The sequence below is a fragment of the Salmo salar genome, chromosome 15 (assembly GCF_965601325.2).
Source record: "Salmo salar chromosome 15, fSalSal1, whole genome shotgun sequence".
NCBI lineage: Eukaryota > Metazoa > Chordata > Actinopteri > Salmoniformes > Salmonidae > Salmo > Salmo salar.
The window spans coordinates 27695866-27714339 of NC_138305.1; the positions used below are offsets into that span (position 1 = coordinate 27695866).

The 18474-nt window shown below is 41.3% G+C and overlaps 1 protein-coding gene across 1 annotated transcript; it reads left to right on the forward strand.

The window, feature by feature from the left end:
• The first annotated feature begins 4706 nt into the window (after positions 1-4706).
• Positions 4707-13265, forward strand: LOC106571092 (acyl-coenzyme A thioesterase 5). The gene is made up of 2 exons (XM_014143761.3): positions 4707-5371; positions 10411-13265. Exons 1-2 carry the CDS (start codon positions 5224-5226, stop codon positions 11004-11006), a joined length of 744 nt encoding a protein of 247 aa, XP_013999236.2. The 5' UTR covers positions 4707-5223; the 3' UTR covers positions 11007-13265.
• The last annotated feature ends 5209 nt before the right edge of the window (positions 13266-18474 follow it).

The window sequence follows — 18474 nt, forward strand, 5'->3', positions numbered from 1 at the left end:
GGAAGTCGGTTTCCAAACCCAAAAGTCAGTGAACCATGTCCAAATGGAATTTATAATGCCCAAATGATATATAGCACTATGTTAAGCCATGAATCAACCTAGATGGTCTATTTGTCATGTAAGAAGAGGTAGAATTGGGACTCTGTTGTTTTTTAATGATTGTTTGAAAAACGTCCAAAATGACCAGGGATGGGCCCGGGTGGGGGGTGCTCCCTACCCAACCGTAGACCCCTTGCTCCCCCCTAAAGGCATTAAAAACAATTTAAAAAATGTGCTTCTGGTAACCCATTTCAATCACCAGGTGCTCGGCTGTCCATTTGCAATATGTTTCAATGGGCATTTACAATCGCGAATTTGACATGCTAAAAAATACTGCAGGAATGCGAAATTCACTGGCCCGATGAACTCGGGGTGGCCGGGCAGTGATTCTGGTTCCTCTCCATCGCTCGTTGGTGTTGATTTCAGACTGTCAATTTGGTGATGGTCTATCACTGTTTAACCTCTTACATCTAGACGTTCCGCTAGCGGAACACCTGCTCCAATATCCAATGATAGGCGTGGCGCGATTTACAAATTCCTGAAAAATACAAAAACTTCAATTCTTCAAACATATGACTATTTTACAGCATTTTAAAGACAAGACTCTCCTTTATCTAACCACACTGTCTGATTTCAAAAAGGCTTTACAGCGAAAGCAAAACATTAGATTATGTCAGCAGAGTACCCAGCCAGAAATAATCAGACACCCATTTTTCAAGCTAGCATATAATGTCACAAAAAACAAAACCACAGCTAAATGCAGCACTAACCTTTGATGATCTTCATCAGATGACACACCTAGGACATTATGTTATACAATACATGCATGTTTTGTTCAATCAAGTTCATATTTATATCAAAAACCAGCTTTTTACATTAACATGTGACGTTCAGAACTAGCATACCCCCCGCAAACCTCCGGTGAATTTACTAAATTACTCACGATAAACGTTCACAAAAAACATAACAATTATTTTAAGAATTATAGATACAGAACTCCTTTGTGCAATCGAGGTGTCCGATTTTAAAATAGCTTTTCGGTGAAAGCACATTTTGCAATATTCTGAGTAGATAGCCCAGCCATCACGGCTAGCTATTTAGACACCCACCAAGTTTAGCCCTGACCAAACTCCGATTTACTATTAGAAAAGTTTGATTACCTTTGGTGTTCTTCGTCAGAATGCACTCCCAGGACTGCTACTTCAATAACAAATGTTGGTTTGGTTCAAAATAATCCATTGTTATATCCAAATAGCGGCGTTTTGTTCGTGCGTTCAAGACACTATCCGAAGTGTAAATAAGGGTCACGAGCACGGCGCATTTCGTGACAAAAGATTTCTAAATATTCCATTACCGTACTTCGAAGCATGTCAACCGCTGTTTAAAATCCATTTTTATGCCATTTTTCTCGTAAAAAAGCGATAATATTCCGACCGGGAAAGCATGTATACGTACAAAGAGAGAGAAAATAAAAGCATGGGATCCCCTCGTGCACGAGCCTGAGTCTCACAGTACCGTGACCAGCCACTATCCAAACGCGCTACTTTTTTTCAGCCAGAGCCTGCAAAGCCACGATTCAGCTTTTTGCCTCCTTCTGAGAGCCCATGGGAGCCATAGGAAGTGTCACATAACAGCAGAGATCCCCTGTATTGGATAGAGATAATCAAGAAGGGCAAGAAATTGTCAGACAGGGCACTTCCTGCATGGAATCTTCTCAGGTTTTGGCCTGCCAAATGAGTTCTGTTATACTCACAGACACCATTCAAACAGTTTTAGAAACTTTGGAGTGTTTTCTATCCAAAGGTAATAATTCTATGCATATTCTAGTTTCTGGGCAGGAGTAATAATCAGATTAAATCGGGTACGTTTTTTATCCGGCCGTGAAAATACTGCCCCTTAGCCATAACAGGTTAAACATATTGCAAATGGACAAAAGTCAGCCAGCAAGTCACCGTCCATCAGTCAATTAGATATCATTCTGACACCAAACTGATACAAACTGACACCACACCCTCTTTTTCCAACTCGTTTAGAAGCCAAGTATCACATATTTCAGAGCAGGCCAAAAATTCACAGAGCCTTCTATTTAAACCGTAATAAAAACATTAAACACGTAGTTACGTTCTAGTTGCTGGTCCAGTTCTGACATTATGTGTAGGCCTAGCTGAGGCGACCCTGAATCCCAAATTTCGGCTCGATAGGTCATTTGGAGCCCAAGCAGCAACCTTAATTGGTGCTGAAAATCCACATTTTCCGGGCGTTGCTACAGGATCCTTGAATGAGCTATCGGACAGAAACGTTAGGGTCTGTCTCTATGGGCCGAGGCGGTTTCAATGGACCTAGTCTTGCGACTCTGGGACTTTTCTAAATGTCGTCATTTTCGTAATGGTCAAAATGAATTGAAGTTTTTGCAAGTGTACGAGGTTGTTTCTCGGTCTGAGAACCTTCTAGAGCCACATAACTCACCGTGCACTATCGACTTGAGCTCTAGAACAGGTTTCTAAAGTTTCAGAGCTCTAGGTCTGACGGTTCTTTGACAGTTCGAACAAAGGTAACTATTGCAGGCTCTGTGTGTCTCTAAGCTCCACACTGTGTCACTCCATCCTTGCTGTGTGTGTGTGTGAGCTTTTCTTTGACATCTGTTGTGATAAATGACTGATTTACAGTTCATGAGGGTTGCCTAATCACACATTTGAAGTTTTGGAAAGATGTGACTTTTTTAACCCTTCGAAACAGCCCCTTTGACCCCAATTCTAGGCACTTCCGGTTGACACAGGAAGCTAAAAGTAAACACATATCCTCATTGGGTTAAGCTCTTATAGAATATTGAGTTTTAAGTCTTTACATTAAGAACTGACTTATTTACAGAGGGTTGAATGAGTGTGTTATTTCAGAAAATCACAGAAATCTTGCAGAGCTCCAAAATCCACCTTAACGGATTCGTCTGAACACGCTGCAACTGGATCTGTAACTTTTTGGAGAAAAAAACACATTTTTTTGAACATCACCAATTTGTCATTGTATGATTTCTCTTAAATTACGATAGATAAATGTCTGCTTCTTTTTTCCTGACACCGTAGGTTCATGTACTTTGATGTGAAGCGGTCAAATTAGTGCTCTATTTTCGTTTTTGACCTTTAACCTTTAAGGCCTCGACACCATCTTGTTCGGGGCTAACTGCCCATTATGCCAAACCTATGCTCACCAAGTTTCGTCTTCGAAGTATTTTCCTTTTAGGAGAAATGGCCATGTCGTGATTAGTGATGTTTTGTACATTTGCAAGAAGATTCCATTCGCCATCTGCTGGAATTTACCGGGACTGCGGAAAAATGACCAAAATTTGAAAATTTTATGAAACGGAAACCGAATGTCCGAGAGACTTTGTTCGATGACTTCCCGGAAGATCTGGCCCCGGTGCACGGCCAGCCACCATGGCAAAGTTCCAGTGAAACTCTCTGCTTTTCATTGGCAGGTTTTCTTGTCATGGTCCTTCATTTATAAGAATATTTATTCTCCACACAGATATTATATATGGAATAATCAGGACATGTTGTATTGTTGTTTTTAGAATATTGGTTCCGCAATAATATCCTATTGGTGAGCCTACTGGTAAATAATATCCTATTGGTGAGCCTACTGGTAAATAATATCCTATTGGTGAGCCAACTGGTAAATAATATCCTATTGGTGAGCCTACTGGTAAATGCAGAGGGTCTTTCACTTAGTTATAAGTCATTCTTATATCTTTACAAGATCCCTGTAACACCTAAAGATTTTGCAATAGTTTTAGATGCCTTTCCCTCAGGAGTTGCTTTATTATTCAGGAACATGTCGAGACCTGACCCTCAGAACATACCTACGATTAACCCTGTTGACTCATCAGTAGGAACGATTTGTTTTTATTTTAGTACATACAGCCTTGTTTCAACAGGATGTTGTGTCTATACCTTATGCCATGCCTGATTGGAATGGTTTTATTGATATTATCTGTTGGGAAAAAGTTTGGACGTTGCCACACACATAGCTACTTATTAACTAAACTAAATTAATTAGTTTCAATAATTAGTTAATTAACTAAATGAAGGAAGTTTATTTAAGAAATATTCATAAATATTATCCTGCCAACCACTATATGAAGAAGTTTAAGAAAAACATACATTCAAATTGTATCTTTTGTAATGACCACCCAGAAACAGTGTTGCGTCTTTTTTGGCATTGTATTCATGTAAGGAAACTGTGGCAAGACATCAGTAGATTTATAATTGAACACATTTATGAAGATTTTACACTATTATGGAGAGATGTACTGCTTGGATTCTTTACCTACGATAGAAATAAGTTAAAACAATTTTATGTAATTAATTTCATATTTTTTGGGGGACAAATTTCATATTCACAAATGTAAACTTTTCTTACCTTACAAAAATAAATGTAACTATATTTTAAGACAATTAAATACTCTACCAACAACAAAGCTGCTAGAATTATAAATGTGTGTACTTTTTGTATTGATTTGTTGTTAACATTAATACAATTTCATTTCAATAAAATAAAAAAACATTTTAGCTACACTCGGACGTGACGATGTGAAGTGTAATTCAAGGGCTGAGGGTTTAGGGCCGAGTGCTGTCTACTTTTGAGTGTGGACCGCAGTGATTCCAGTCCAGTAGATGGCAGCAATACACAACAATAGGTGTATTCTGCCATAAAACCTTGACAAAGAAGAAGAAGAAGTGTTCCCAAACAAACAACCTCTCCCCGCTCTTCAACTGGTTGTACAGTACAGCAAAATTCCGTTCAATTGAACGTTTCAGAGCATAAAAACGAACGCAGCCCTGGTTTCTACGGGTTCACAAAACAACAATGGGGTCCCGTTCTCAACAGGTTCGTGTTAGACTTCTCCCCAGCCCTTGCTGTTTCTTCGACGAGCCAGTACACGTGCAGGTAGATGGACTATCTCCGTTTCAGAAAGTGGAGTTGAGGTCCAACCTCCGGGACGATAAAGGGGTCATCTTCAGAGCTTCCTCCGTGTATAAGGCAGATGCTACAGGACAAGTGGACCTTTGCCGCTCTCCTTCTCTTGGCGGCAGTTAGACGGGAGTTGAACCCATGGGCTTGTTTTGGGCCATGGCGCCCGAGACTCCACACAGCAAAATGTAAAAAAATAATGTGTTGAGTTCAATTATGGTTAATATAGATGTTCTGCATGGGGATACAGGTGAGCTCTTGGCCACAGCGACCAACGAGAGGCGGTTCATGACAGAAGGGGCGAGGAGGATACTGTTGGGCTTGAAAGAAGGAAGAATTCAGGGAGTCCTCTTTCTACCACCCGGTTAGTAACTTAGGCCATTCAAACTGCTCTCAAGTGGGAAATTGAATTTTTGTGTCCACAGGACCAGTATTTATAAACATTGCTCTAAGGAAATGGAAATCCATTGATTGAATATACTGTAGGCCTACATCTCAATTTGTTTGTTAAACCAAAGGGCCAATATTAATTATGCTTTAATTGTGCCAATGTGGTGGTGTGAGTTCTCCTAAGAAAAACACAAATTACAATGTTAGATGTTCCATAGGCCAACTTTGCATTGCATAGGTATTATATAGGTAGGCATGCCAGAAACCTATTCCCCTCTCCTTAGTTCAGGGTCCATTTCCTGGGGTACTAGATGTGTATATTCTGGGCGGAGGTCTATCAGAGGTCCGGGCCAGTCTGCTGGCTAACAAAGGCTTTGTGGTTCTGGCGCTGGCCTACTACGGCTACCAGGACATGCCCAGAAACGTTCCTAAACACTTTGACCTGGAGTACTTTGAAGAGGCCATTACATTCCTGAGAAGACAGCCACAGGTTAGTGGAGGAAGAAGGGCAGGTGTAGAAGTGGTGATCAGGCTCGTCATGTCCATGCGATGTCCAGGGCTGGGTTTCCCAAAAGCAGCGTCGTACTAAGATCATTTAGTTTCAATGGAATTACAACGGATGAAAGATGTTCTTAGGGCTACGATGCTTTTAGGAAACCCAGCCCAGCACTCTTACTCTGAGGAGACGCATCATGAATAATTTGCCATTTGTTCCATTAGAAACAAATATCACCTTGAGGTTCCTCTCACTAAACTGGTATATTTTGTTAGCTGTGTAAAAGCTGCCATCTAGTGGCTGTTGTTTACTCTACATTAGGGCTGTCCCTACCAAAAAAAAATCTAGGTCGACCAAGAATCGTCTGTTCTTTCGACCAATAGATTTTCCATATACAGTTGAAGTCGGAAGTTTACATACACTTAGGTTGGAGTCATTAAAACTCGTTTTTCAACCACTCCACAAATGTCTTGTTAAATGTCTGCTAAATGACTTAAATGTAAATGTAAATGTCTTGTTAACAAACTATAGTTTTGGCAAGTCGGTTAGGACATCTACTTTGTGCATGACACAAGTCATTTTTCCAACAATTGTTTAAAGACAGATTATTTCACTTATAATTCACTGTAACACAATTCCAGTGGGTCAGAAGTTTACATGCACTAAGCTGAATGTGCCTTTAAACAGCTTGTAAAATTCCAGAAAATGTAATGGCTTTAGAAGCTTCTGATAGGCTAATTTACATCATTTGAGTCAATTGGAGGTGTACCTGTGGATGTATTTCTAGGTCTACCTTCAAACTCAGTGCCTCTTTGCTTGATATCATGGGAAAATCAAAAGAAATCAGCCAAGACCTCAGGGAAAAAAGTGATAAACCTCCACAAGTCTGGTTCATCCTTGGGAGCAATTTCCAAATGCCTTAAGTTACCACGTTCATCTGTACAAACAATAGTACGCAAGTATAAACACCATGGGACCACGTAGCCGTCATACCGCTTAGGAAGGAGACGCGTTCTGTCTTCTAGAGATGAATGTACTTTGGGGTGAAAAGTGCAAATCAATCCCAGAACAACAGCAAAGGACCTTGTGAAGATGCTGGAGGAAACAGGTACAAAGGTAACTATATCCACAGTAAAATGAGTCCTATATTGACATAACCTGAAAGGCTGCTCAGCAAGGAAGAAGCCACTGCTCCAAAACCGCCATAAAAAAGCGAGACTATGGTTTGCAACTGCACATGGGGACAAAGATCGTACTTTTTGGAGAAATGTCATTTAGTCTGATGAAACAAAAATCGAACTGTTTGGCAATAATGACCATCGTTATATTTGGAGGGAAAAGGGGGAGGCTTGCAAGCCGAAGAACACCACCCCAACCGTGCAGCACGGGGGTGGCAGCATCATGTTGTGGGGGTGCTTTGCTGCTGGAGGGACTGGTGCACTTCACAAAACAGATGGCATCATGAGGATGGAAAATTGTGTGGATATACTGAAGCAACATCTCAAGACATCAGTCAGGAAGTTAAAGCTTGGTTGCAAACGTGTCTTCCAAATGGACAATAACCCCAAGCATACTTCCAAAGTTGTAGCAAAATGGCTTAAGGACAACAAGGTCAAGATATTGGAGTGGCCATCACAAAACCCTGACCTCAATCCTATAGAAAATTTGTGGGCAGAACTGAAAAAGCGTGTGCGAGTAAGGAGGTCTACAAACCTGACTCAGTTACACCAGCTCTGTCAGGAGGAATGGGCCAAAATTCATCCAACTTATTGTGGGAAGCTTGTGGAAGGCTACCTTAACCTTTGACCCAAGTTAAACAATTTAAAGGCAATGCTACCAAATACTAATTGAGTGTATGTAAACTTCTGACCCACTGGGAATGTGTTGAAAGAAATAAAAGCTGAAATAAATCATTCTCTCTACTATTATTCTGACATTTCACATTCTTAAAATAAAGTGGTGATCCTAACTGACCTAAGACAGGAACTAGGATTAAATATCAGGAATTGTGAAAAACTGAGTTTAAATGTATTTGGCTAAGGTGTATGTAAACTTCTGACTTCAACTGTATAGACACATCCAATGTTATTTAATCAAATCAACTACATGCGCTGAGCTTGTCTGATGCTTTAAGCGAACTGTTTGAAATAATTAAGATACACAAATGACTAGAGGGAGTCTGACCACAATTGATTTGATTTGATTTGCCGCCTGGCTCAGACTTGCTGTGTTGTTTAAAAAAGAAGAAAAAAAAGAAGACAGCGAGTGACTGTGTGACTAGCACCTGTTGTCTCTCTCTCCTCCCTGCTGCAGTGACCGCCACAGAACATCAGTGTGTATTGCCTGTATGTGTTGCTGAAGCTGTAACATAATGGCAGCCATTTCTGACTGAAAAGTTACGTTACCAAAATCCCACATTTGTTTCAGGAAAAACATTCCCTCTTCCCTCAACCCTTGCTCTCTTTACGTAACACGTATGTTTCGCATGCACGTGACCAATAGGGCCTATAGCATATCATAATCACATCAATAAATTGGTTATAGCAAACTCTGAACACCTTAACACGTGACAGCAAAATGGATGCAGACGACGTGACAAATAAACTCGGAATGGGGGACTGTTTTCTGGTTGCGCAGGAGGTTAAGGGGAAGTTAGATGTGTGGAATGAATTTGACTAGTTGTGGGAAATACTGGAGATCATGCAAAATAATTAAGGAGCAAGCGCTGCTTGTTATGTGTGCCTATTGTTTTTGTTCAAGCGAATTATTCAATGGTCGCATTATTTGAAAATAACTAAAATGCTTGATTGCATTTCACATCATGAATGACTCGTATGCTGTTTGATTACATGAATGAAGACATTATTTATTGATAGAGTAGCCTATATAAGTATTGAAATATAGGCCTTAATAAGTTACGTTATTCAGACTAAACAGGATGCTCTCTTAGGCCTACAGCTCGATGGTGGTTAAACAAGGCTGCTATACTAAGTCTACTAATGATAATGACATTGTGGTTATACAAAGCTGCTATACTAAGTCTACTGATGATAATGACATGGTGGTTATACAAGGCTGCAATACTAAGTACTGATGATAATGACATTACTTACTTAAAGAAGTTCAAGGAAAAAGGAGGATTATTCATTAAAATATTTTTTTGACCATTTGGAACAGTGTAAACAACACCAAATAAATTATAAATAATATCAGAGAGGCTGGTCTAACAAAAAAAAGTGTAAAACCTTTAGTACAACATAGTAAAGATTTAAAAACAGCTGAATTTGTGAAATTGTTGCGTAAAGCTTGGTGCTCACCGAATCCGTAGGCTATCAACCAAACTGTCGATCAGGCAACAGAAGCAGGATCTGTCTTATTTCTGTAGATATATTGATTTATAAAGCCAGGCACATTTAACAATTAGGCTATTGATTTATAGACTTAATTAAGTTGGTTTCCTCTCTCCTCACTTTTCTTAGACAATAAGGCAAGGGCTGTTGTCTCATCTAACTCTGCTGCCTCCGCTGCATTGTTCTCAACACCAATATGCTGGGTAACGTTGCTATTATGCACATAGTAACATGGTCTAGGAAAAGGTGCCAATTCAACAGCGCACTAATGTGTTTCAGAACCGTGGACAGCGACCACTATCCATCGTGGGAGAAAGCGCATTTGTTATAAAATAATATACTTTTTTATTTGTGTTGCCACCATTGTTCTTACATAATATAACCATATACAATTTCAGTAGCACATAGACTGATGGGCTGTGCCATCCTAATGGCCTCCACAATGGATCAGTCTGTCACGTTCTGACCAGTAAAGGGGTCATTTGTAATTGTGGTATGGTCAGGGTGTGGCAGGGGGTGTTTGTTTTGTGTGTTTTGGGGTTTTTTGGTTCTAGGGGATTTTGGTTCTAGTTTTCTATTTCTATGTTTCTTATTCCATGTTTGGCCGAGTATGGTTTCCAATCAGAGGCAGGTGTTTTTCGTTGTCTCTGATTGGAAGCCATACTTAGGCAGCCTGTTTTTTCCTTTGGGTTTGTGGGTGGTTGCTTTCTGCATAGTCTGTGTACCTTGCAGAACTGTAGATTGTCGGTTTGTTGTTTTTGTTTAAGTGTTCACTTTATTAATAATAAAAGAAGATGAGCACTACACCCGCTGCGTTTTGGTCACCTTTCATCGACGCCTGTGACACAGTCCACTCAGACAGGTATGAACCAGACAGGTGGCTTGGACAACATGATTTAAAATATATACATTTTTGTATTTTCTTTTTTTGTTGCTACTGCTCGACTAAAGAAATCTCGGTCGACCAACAGCCTGTCGACTAAATGGGATCAGCCCTACTCTATACATATCAACAGAACAGCACAATTCATAACAATGGCACAACCCATAACAATGCTTTTTATGTGTTCAATTTGACTATCTATTTATTGATTTGTCAAAACTAGTTTACCTTGATTGTCTGTAATGATTTTAAGTATCTTGGCAAACCATTCTATTTTCCTCTAGGTCCAGGAATAGGAATCCTGTCCATCTCGAAGAGTGGCGACCTGGCTCTGTCCATGGCCTCTTTCCTCTCTGGCATCTCAGCCACAGCCTGGATCAACGGCAGCAACGCTAATATCATGACGCCGCTGCACTACAAAGACATCATCATCCCTCCCCTCATGCCTATCCTAGAGAACATCACCCTCTTACCGTCTGGCCACGTCGACGTCCGAGACACCATTCCGGACCCAGATACTGAGGGGAACCGCGGTTCTTTGATCCCAATAGAACATTCCAGTTCTAGGTTCCTCTTCGCCGTCTCGGAGGACGACAGGAACTGGAACAGTCTCTTTGCCCAGCAGGCCGCCGCCCGGCTGAGGCATCATGGGAAAGAGAACTTTGAGGTGGTGACGTACCCCAGGGCGGGTCATTTCCTGGAGGTGCCCTACATGCCCAACTGCCCGTCTCGCTTCCACGCTGCGTTAGGTAAAGTGATGGTGTTTGGAGGAGAGGTTAAAGCCCACCTTGAAGCTCAGCGGGACCTGTGGAGGAGGGTCCAGGAGTTCTTCAGGAAACACCTGAAGGACAGCAATACTGGACAGAAAGCCAGGCTGTAACATGAAAAGAATGGCTACCTTCCAGGTCGACGTTTGGACTGGTGTTTAATATATCAGCTAATTAGGGACGTCAAGCGTTCAGTCTGCTGCACAGACCCTCTGGACGCTTTAGTCTATAGCGCCTGGTTAAATTGTGCTTAGGACAATTTAAATGGTTAAATTAGTGAGAAATGTGATTATTGAAAAAATCAATTTGCTTCATTTACTATCATCCTAAAATAAGATATTGAATTATTTTGCCATATCTAATTAATGTATATTACACTACTTTCCAAGATTTGTTACTACAGTTACACAAGCTGACGTTTTGACCACATCAAATTGGGGGGAATTACCCATCCTTTTTTACCTCTGATTGGAGATGTTCGTATATACATTAATACTCAACACGATGACACATGATCAATTAGTTAAAACAGATCTGTCTTTGGTTTTGGACTGTTGATTTTGTCATATGTGCTTTTGGGGTCGCGGAGTTTAGAACGCCGTGAGAATGCACAGAGTTTAGAACGCCGTGAGAATGCACAGAGTTTAGAACGCCGTGAGAATGCACAGAGTTTAGAACGCCGTGAGAATGCACGGTCTCGATAAAAGTCGCTGCCCACACACCAATACACAGATTTCACTTAAATAGCATGTTTTGGGAATTCTTACACGGGGACACTCAAAGTCAAATCTTAAATGAATCATCGTTTATTGTCAGCGCGCGGGAGGTTCCAACAAACTTAATGTGCCATAGTGAACGTCTGTCAGAAGCGCTGCTGAGGCAGTCCCGGACAAGTTATATTTGCATGATTTAGCATAATGAATTAATCATTACCGTTTTTGTTTCATTCATGTGACCGATCAATACTGGTTCATAACATGTGACAGACCAATACCTCACGAGGTTTCTTCTCTCTCAAGGCTTTGAAACTGAGATGTTTTTCGTTCTCAAAACAAAGGTCTGGGCGTACTGCCAAATTGCAGCTACTGATGGTGAGGATTCATTCAGTCACTTGCATGAACACAGAAATTGGTTTATAGAAAAGCACAAGCATAGAAATAGTTTTATAGAAAACCACAAGCATAGAACATAGAAATTGGTAAATAGAAAAGGACAAGTATAACATTTCCACCACAAGTAGCCAACGGTTGTCACTGTTGATATCCTATGACGGGTTGTGATTCATTGATGTTAACAGAAAAAGTTTCTCTTTTCCGTGATGGCAGTCTCCTGAAATCAACATCTGCCATCCCAAAATATAGATTAAAGCCTTCTGCAAATTCTCATCTAACCAACCATGTATAGGTTATTCCAAGTTTCCGTGAGGCCTTTAAATAGTGTTAGATAAACAGTGCTACACTCAACATTTTCCCTGTTCTATTGATTTCAGCGTGAAATCGATGGAAGCGATTTACAAAAAAGTGTTGCTTTACACTTACAGCGTTGGCGCTTCAAAATGTACCTAGCTGTCTTCTACAAAATTGTCCTCTCACCATTGATGTACACATTATTCCCAGATTCCGTATGTTTTTTTTCTGTCAGTTTTAATAGGACGTGCAACCTCATTTCTCCCCTCATGCAATTTATTTAAATGTGATAATCGATAGGAGTGATTGACAAACAGTGGCACCCCCACCCCGAAAAAAGCATGTCAAATGTCTTTGTGTTTCAGAATTTTCCAAAAGAGTATGACGTTGTTGCCGCCCTTAGCATTGAATGCAAGGGAAGCCAGCGAGCATTTCGCCTCCCTTGATTAAAAAATGTAAAATAATATCCAATCAGCGTTGAGGTAACCTGAGTGTTCTGTTTTAAATGTGTATTTTTCTATATATTTACACATCCTGTGTTTTAATCAAATCAACTATATTCACTGAGCTTGTCTGATGCTTTAAGCACATGGTGTGATTAAATAATTAAGACACACAAATGACTGGAAGGAGTCTGTCCAGCGATTGATTTGATTGTGCGGGCCTGGCCTGGCTCAGACTTGCTGTGTTTAAAAAAAAAAAAAAAAAAAGACAGCGAGTGACTGTGTGACTAGCACCCGTTGTCTCTGTCTACTCCCTGCAGCGACCACCACAGAATGTCAGTGTTTATCGTGCTGTCCGTGTTGCTGAAACATAATTAAAGCCATTTCTGACTGAAAAGTTGTTACCAGTTATGTAATTATTAGTCCGTTATTCCAGAAGAGGATTCGGACAGGATTAGTTTTTTTTCAAACTGACCCCTGTAATTCTACATTTTTTCCCAATAAATTGACAGTTATGACAGAAGCCTGCAGGTTTTTATTCTAGGTGTGAAGATACAGTATTTCAACATGTCAAGGTGATGGGGCCACACTGATAACTCCAGCTTGATTCCCAAGTTTCTAAACCATACCAAACCATTGTTCCTACAGTGTCGCCAAAATATTTGAATTGAGGAAGTATGATCATAATCATTAGGACATTTTAGCGATCCGCAGTACGTCCTAAATGTCCCTCAGCCTTCAGATGTGAGCTAGACAGTGCAATTGCACTTGAGATGCATTTTAAGGCTACGGATGAGAAAGTTAACTTATCATTTCAAAACGTTTAGGTACAGCTGAATGCTGCTGCTTTGCGATCTATTAACAGCAAGGGTTGCATTAAATAGGCTCAACTGATGCATGTGGCAATATTCAATTCATACGTACAGAACATATAAACAAAAGCATTCACTGTGAAAGTTTATAGGCTGCATGTAGACCATTCATATATAACTTATGCACAGTACTTCGTTTAATTGATCAAATCAGTTATTGTTTTCTTGCACAAAATGCGAGCAACACCTGTCAAACTCACTGTAAAAAATGTCATCACTTTTCAACCTCATTTGTTTTCGAGCAGCTCCCCAATGTCAACATATGTGAAAACATCATGTTTTATAGTAAAAAAAAGATGAGTCATTTTAATGAAACTGTTACCATAACGTTCATCATGTGATTTTAAACAAATATGAGCAGGCAAAGTTAGGCCCAATACCAACTCCCCACCTAAACCAGACACTTGTGGAGAACTGAGAAGGTTTGACAGTTATCAATCTGATAATAACTACACCTTGCCTCCCTAGCTAGTAGTTACACCATATTGTGTATACCAATCAAATCCTCTCAGATTTTCACAAGTGCGTAGGGTTAAGGGTCATGATTTGGGATTGGCCCTTTAACCTTTCCTGCCCATTTGGTTAAAGTACCTCCTCAAGGACAACAGTCTTGGCGTGTATTGGTCCAGCTTCTCCATGAAGGTGGACTGGAAGCAGATGGTTCTGATCCTTCTGATAATTCACCCAAATTACCAAGCGATAAATAAATCATGGATAAGAGGTTGAATAGTGGTGAGATTTCAACTGATTCAAAAAGACACAGCAGGTATTGTGAAGCAGACAGGTGAGGCACCATTACCCTTCTGCAGGAAAAGTCCTCTTTGCTAACTCAAAAAGCTGCCCAGTCTTTTAGTTTGAGTAAACTTTGCATTAAACATAAACTTTGTATTTAGCATTGAACACTATTTTTCCCTGCTGCCCAACACATTTGAAAGATTCAACATTTACATTTACATTTAAGTCATTTAGCAGACGCTCTTATCCAGAGCGACTTACAAATTGGTGCATTCACCTTATGATATCCAGTGGAACAACCACTTTACAATAGTGCATCTAAATCTTTTTTTTGGGGGGGGGGGGTTAGAAGGATTACTTTATCCTATCCTAGGAATTCCTTAAAGAGGTGGGGTTTCAGGTGTCTCCGGAAGGTGGTGATTGACTCCGCTGTCCTGGCGTCGTGAGGGAGCTTGTTCCACCATAGGGGTGCCAGAGCAGCGAACAGTTTTGACTGGGCTGAGCGGGAACTGTGCTTCCTCAGAGGTAGGGGGGCCAGCAGGCCAGAGGTGGATGAGCGCAGTGCCCTCGTTTGGGTGTAGGGACTGATCAGAGCCTGAAGGTACGGAGGTGCCGTTCCCCTCACGGCTCCGTAGGCAAGCACCATGGTCTTGTAGCGGATGCGAGCTTCAACTGGAAGCCAGTGGAGAGAGCGGAGGAGCGGGGTGACGTGAGAGAACTTGGGAAGGTTGAACACCAGACGGGCTGCGGCGTTCTGGATGAGTTGTAGGGGTTTAATGGCACAGGCAGGGAGCCCAGCCAACAGCGAGTTGCAGTAATCCAGACGGGAGATGACAAGTGCCTGGATTAGAACCTGCGCCGCTTCCTGTGTGAGGCAGGGTCGTACTCTGCGAATGTTGTATAGCTTGAACCTACAGGATCAGGTCAACGCCTTGATGTTAGTGGAGAACGACAGGGTGTTGTCCAGGGTCACGCCAAGGTTCTTAGCACTCTGGGAGGAGGACACAATGGAGTTGTCAACCGTGATGGCGAGATCATGGAACGGGCAGTCCTTCCCGGGAGGAAAAGCAGCTCCGTCTTGCCGAGGTTCAGCTTGAGGTGGTGATCCGTCATCCACACTGATATGTCTGCCAGACATGCAGAGATGCAATTCGCCACCTGGGACACCAGTGGTGAGAGCACGTGGTGCGGAGACAGATTCTCGCCACGCCACCTGGTAGGAGCGACCTGTCAGGTAGGACGCAATCCAAGCATGGGCCGCGCCGGAGATGCCCAACTCGGAGAGGGTGGAGAGGAGGATCTGGTGGTTCACAGTATCAAAGGCAGCAGATAGGTCTAAAAGGATGAGAGCAGAGGCTGTAGGGCTGAGGCAGAGGCTGTAGGGCTGATTCAAAACAATGCACACTGACTTGACAGAAATATCAATAAACCGAGAACATCACATCTGATTAAAGTCCTAGGTCGCCTAGTCCCACCAAACACCATCCTTTCCACCTCCAAAAGTATATTTCAGTTCTTTGTGGAAGCGTAGTTTGTGTTGTGGAAAGAACAGCTGCTTTCCCCAGTAACATGGACTCTTTACAGCATGATTCAACTTTGTTTTGGCAAGGTGCTGTAGCAAAAAAGTATCATGAAATACATGGACCCGATCGATGGCTTACCAAAACAAACAGAACACATTGACTTGGCTAGAGAAAATACATACTGATAGTCTCTGATTTGAGTCTTCGGTTGCCTAGGTAATAGCTCCACCTTCATTTATAGGCTTGCCATTTAGGCCAGCGTTTCCCAACTACCAGAGTGCTTTTGTACCAAGGCTTCTGCAACTTGGCATATCTGTAGACTTGAAGGATAGGCTGTAAACTGGAATATACTTTCAGACAGTCTCTCCAGGATGTCGGACTTCACACCCGGACTGTGGAGTAGTGTTACACTTTTTCTGTATGCTTAATTTGTTGCCTCAAGAACAAGATCTGTGTTGTAAGAAAAGCGAGGAATTTCAAACTGGGATGGCCAAGGATGTAAACGTTGGGATGAGGTACTCTCTGAGTGTATGCTGCTAATGGGTAGATGTCTGCCAATTCCCTTTTGCTCAAGGACTGTAACCTTCCCTACGGATTCCAGTTGGAAACCCCTCCGGGGCTCATTGTACCAAGCATTCTGACACTTGACAATAAAAGCAAGTTTGCCATGAACATTCAAGTATTTTCTACAAAGTTCGGTAGTACTCCAGTGGATCCGACCATTGTAGGAAATTGTGTTTGCCAACTGAACACGTCTCATCTGAAAATATTCTTCGTACTACTTCCTTTATGTCGTCCTTTTAACTCTTCTAAAACCACTGTAGACAGCTTTGTGACCGAGAGGGCAGGTGTGACATCTGTGACTTACAGATGCTTAGCTGCAAGAAAACTGTTGGTCTGTCGAACAATTCGCTTAAAAAAAGATGTGTTTAGCTTCGAAGCGCATAGTCCACAAGGGGTAAAAATGCCTTTATCAGTTGTCTGTAGTGTTCAATCAAATGATGCTTCGGGATACGTCTTTCCTGAGGGAAAACCTCCAAGAAGCTATGCATGTGCTCAGATATCTTTGTGTCAAGGTACCAAATGGTCTCCTCTGTGTGAAGTGGAGAAACCACAAGTTCAATATCTTTGAGGTCCAATTTTACCTGCCATGATGGTTCACCTGAAGGTATTTTTGTTCAGATTATGAATGGAAGCAGACGCAATAAGCACCATTTTTTTTTCATGAGCATTTCCTCCAATGCACAAGTAGAAAAGTTCAGTGGAACTGATTGTGGGCAGTCACTTTTATCAACTGTTTGATTTAGATTAAAACATTTTAAGCACAATGTCAACTACAGAGGCAAGACTCTCAAAACAAGTAATGAAGCACATTTGGTGAAAATATTTCAGTTTTTCAGTTAACGCACACTGCTTTTTTCACACCATAACGTTGTGTTAAAGAGCGAATTTTTTTTTTTTTTTTTTCTTCCCGAAGCTGTTTGAACATGTTCAGAATGTTGCTGTTTTGTTCTGGGTTGGAATGTTCCAGTTCTTTCTTCCTTTTCCTGGAGCTCAGAAAGCTACCCCAAACAGATAAACAAATCCTTCCTCCTCTAATTGTGCAAGGTCCTTTTAAAAATGGCTCTAGCACCTTCCCATATCCCTTCACATCAACAGCCTTGCAGAGAATGGCTAAGTGAATAGATGTCAGTGTAGACCTAAACTGTGAGGTCACATTCACCAACACTCAATAGACTGCTGTGATGTGGTGCTTTTTGCAGGATGTTCCAAGAGGAACAAACACTTATTATAATTTTTTTTAACCTTTATTTAACTAGGCAAGTCAGTTAAGAACCAATTCTTATTTACAATGACAGCCTACCCAGGTGACACTGGGCAAATGTCTGCCACCCTATGGGACTCCCAATCACAGCCAGATGTGATGCAGCCTGGGTACTGCAGTGACGCCTCTTGCACTGAGATGCAGTGTCTTAGACCACTGCGCCACTCGGGAGCCCAAAGTCATCAACATGAGAAGTAAAGAAAGGGTTAGTTCATCTCCTGATAAACACTTGTTTTCTTTGAAATGTGTTGCCATCATTAAATGACTTGTACAGAGACACACCCGTATGCCTACTTTGAGAACCTTTTTATTAAAGCTTTCTCCTGAAAAATCCTTATTGCTTACGGCTTTTAACAGCGACTGTAGAACAGGAACATACCGGAAGCTTCTTCATTTCTTTGCATCAAGTATATATATTCTACAGGCTCAACGACAGAATTTGTTTTATTTTTCATTCCTTTCTCTTGTATGGTGTGGCAAGGGGTCCATCCACCCCTCAAAACTGAGTTTATGGGTTTTGTTTCACAGACGTCTTTAACCAAATCTGAGATTATGGAATCATCATCAACAACACAGCCCCGTTTCCTTAAACAGGAAGTAACAATGTCTGTTATGACTGGACCCGACACTGAGCATGATATGAACTGTAGCTCATCTACCACCTTATTGATACACTTGTTAGACACATTGTAAATACTCTCCAATTTCAGAAGAAGGTGGCCTTTCTTCTGCACAATTACATTTGGCTTCTAAAGTATCCTCACTCATCAATGACTA

Excerpts from the sequence above, each read along its gene's own strand:
- LOC106571092 (XM_014143761.3), top strand. The coding sequence starts at position 5,224 with ATGGTTAATATAGATGTTCTGCATGGGGATACAGGTGAGCTCTTGGCC. Across the intron at positions 5,372-10,410 it reads AGTCCTCTTTCTACCACCCG|GTCCAGGAATAGGAATCCTG; the intron begins GTTAGTAACTTA and ends ATTTTCCTCTAG.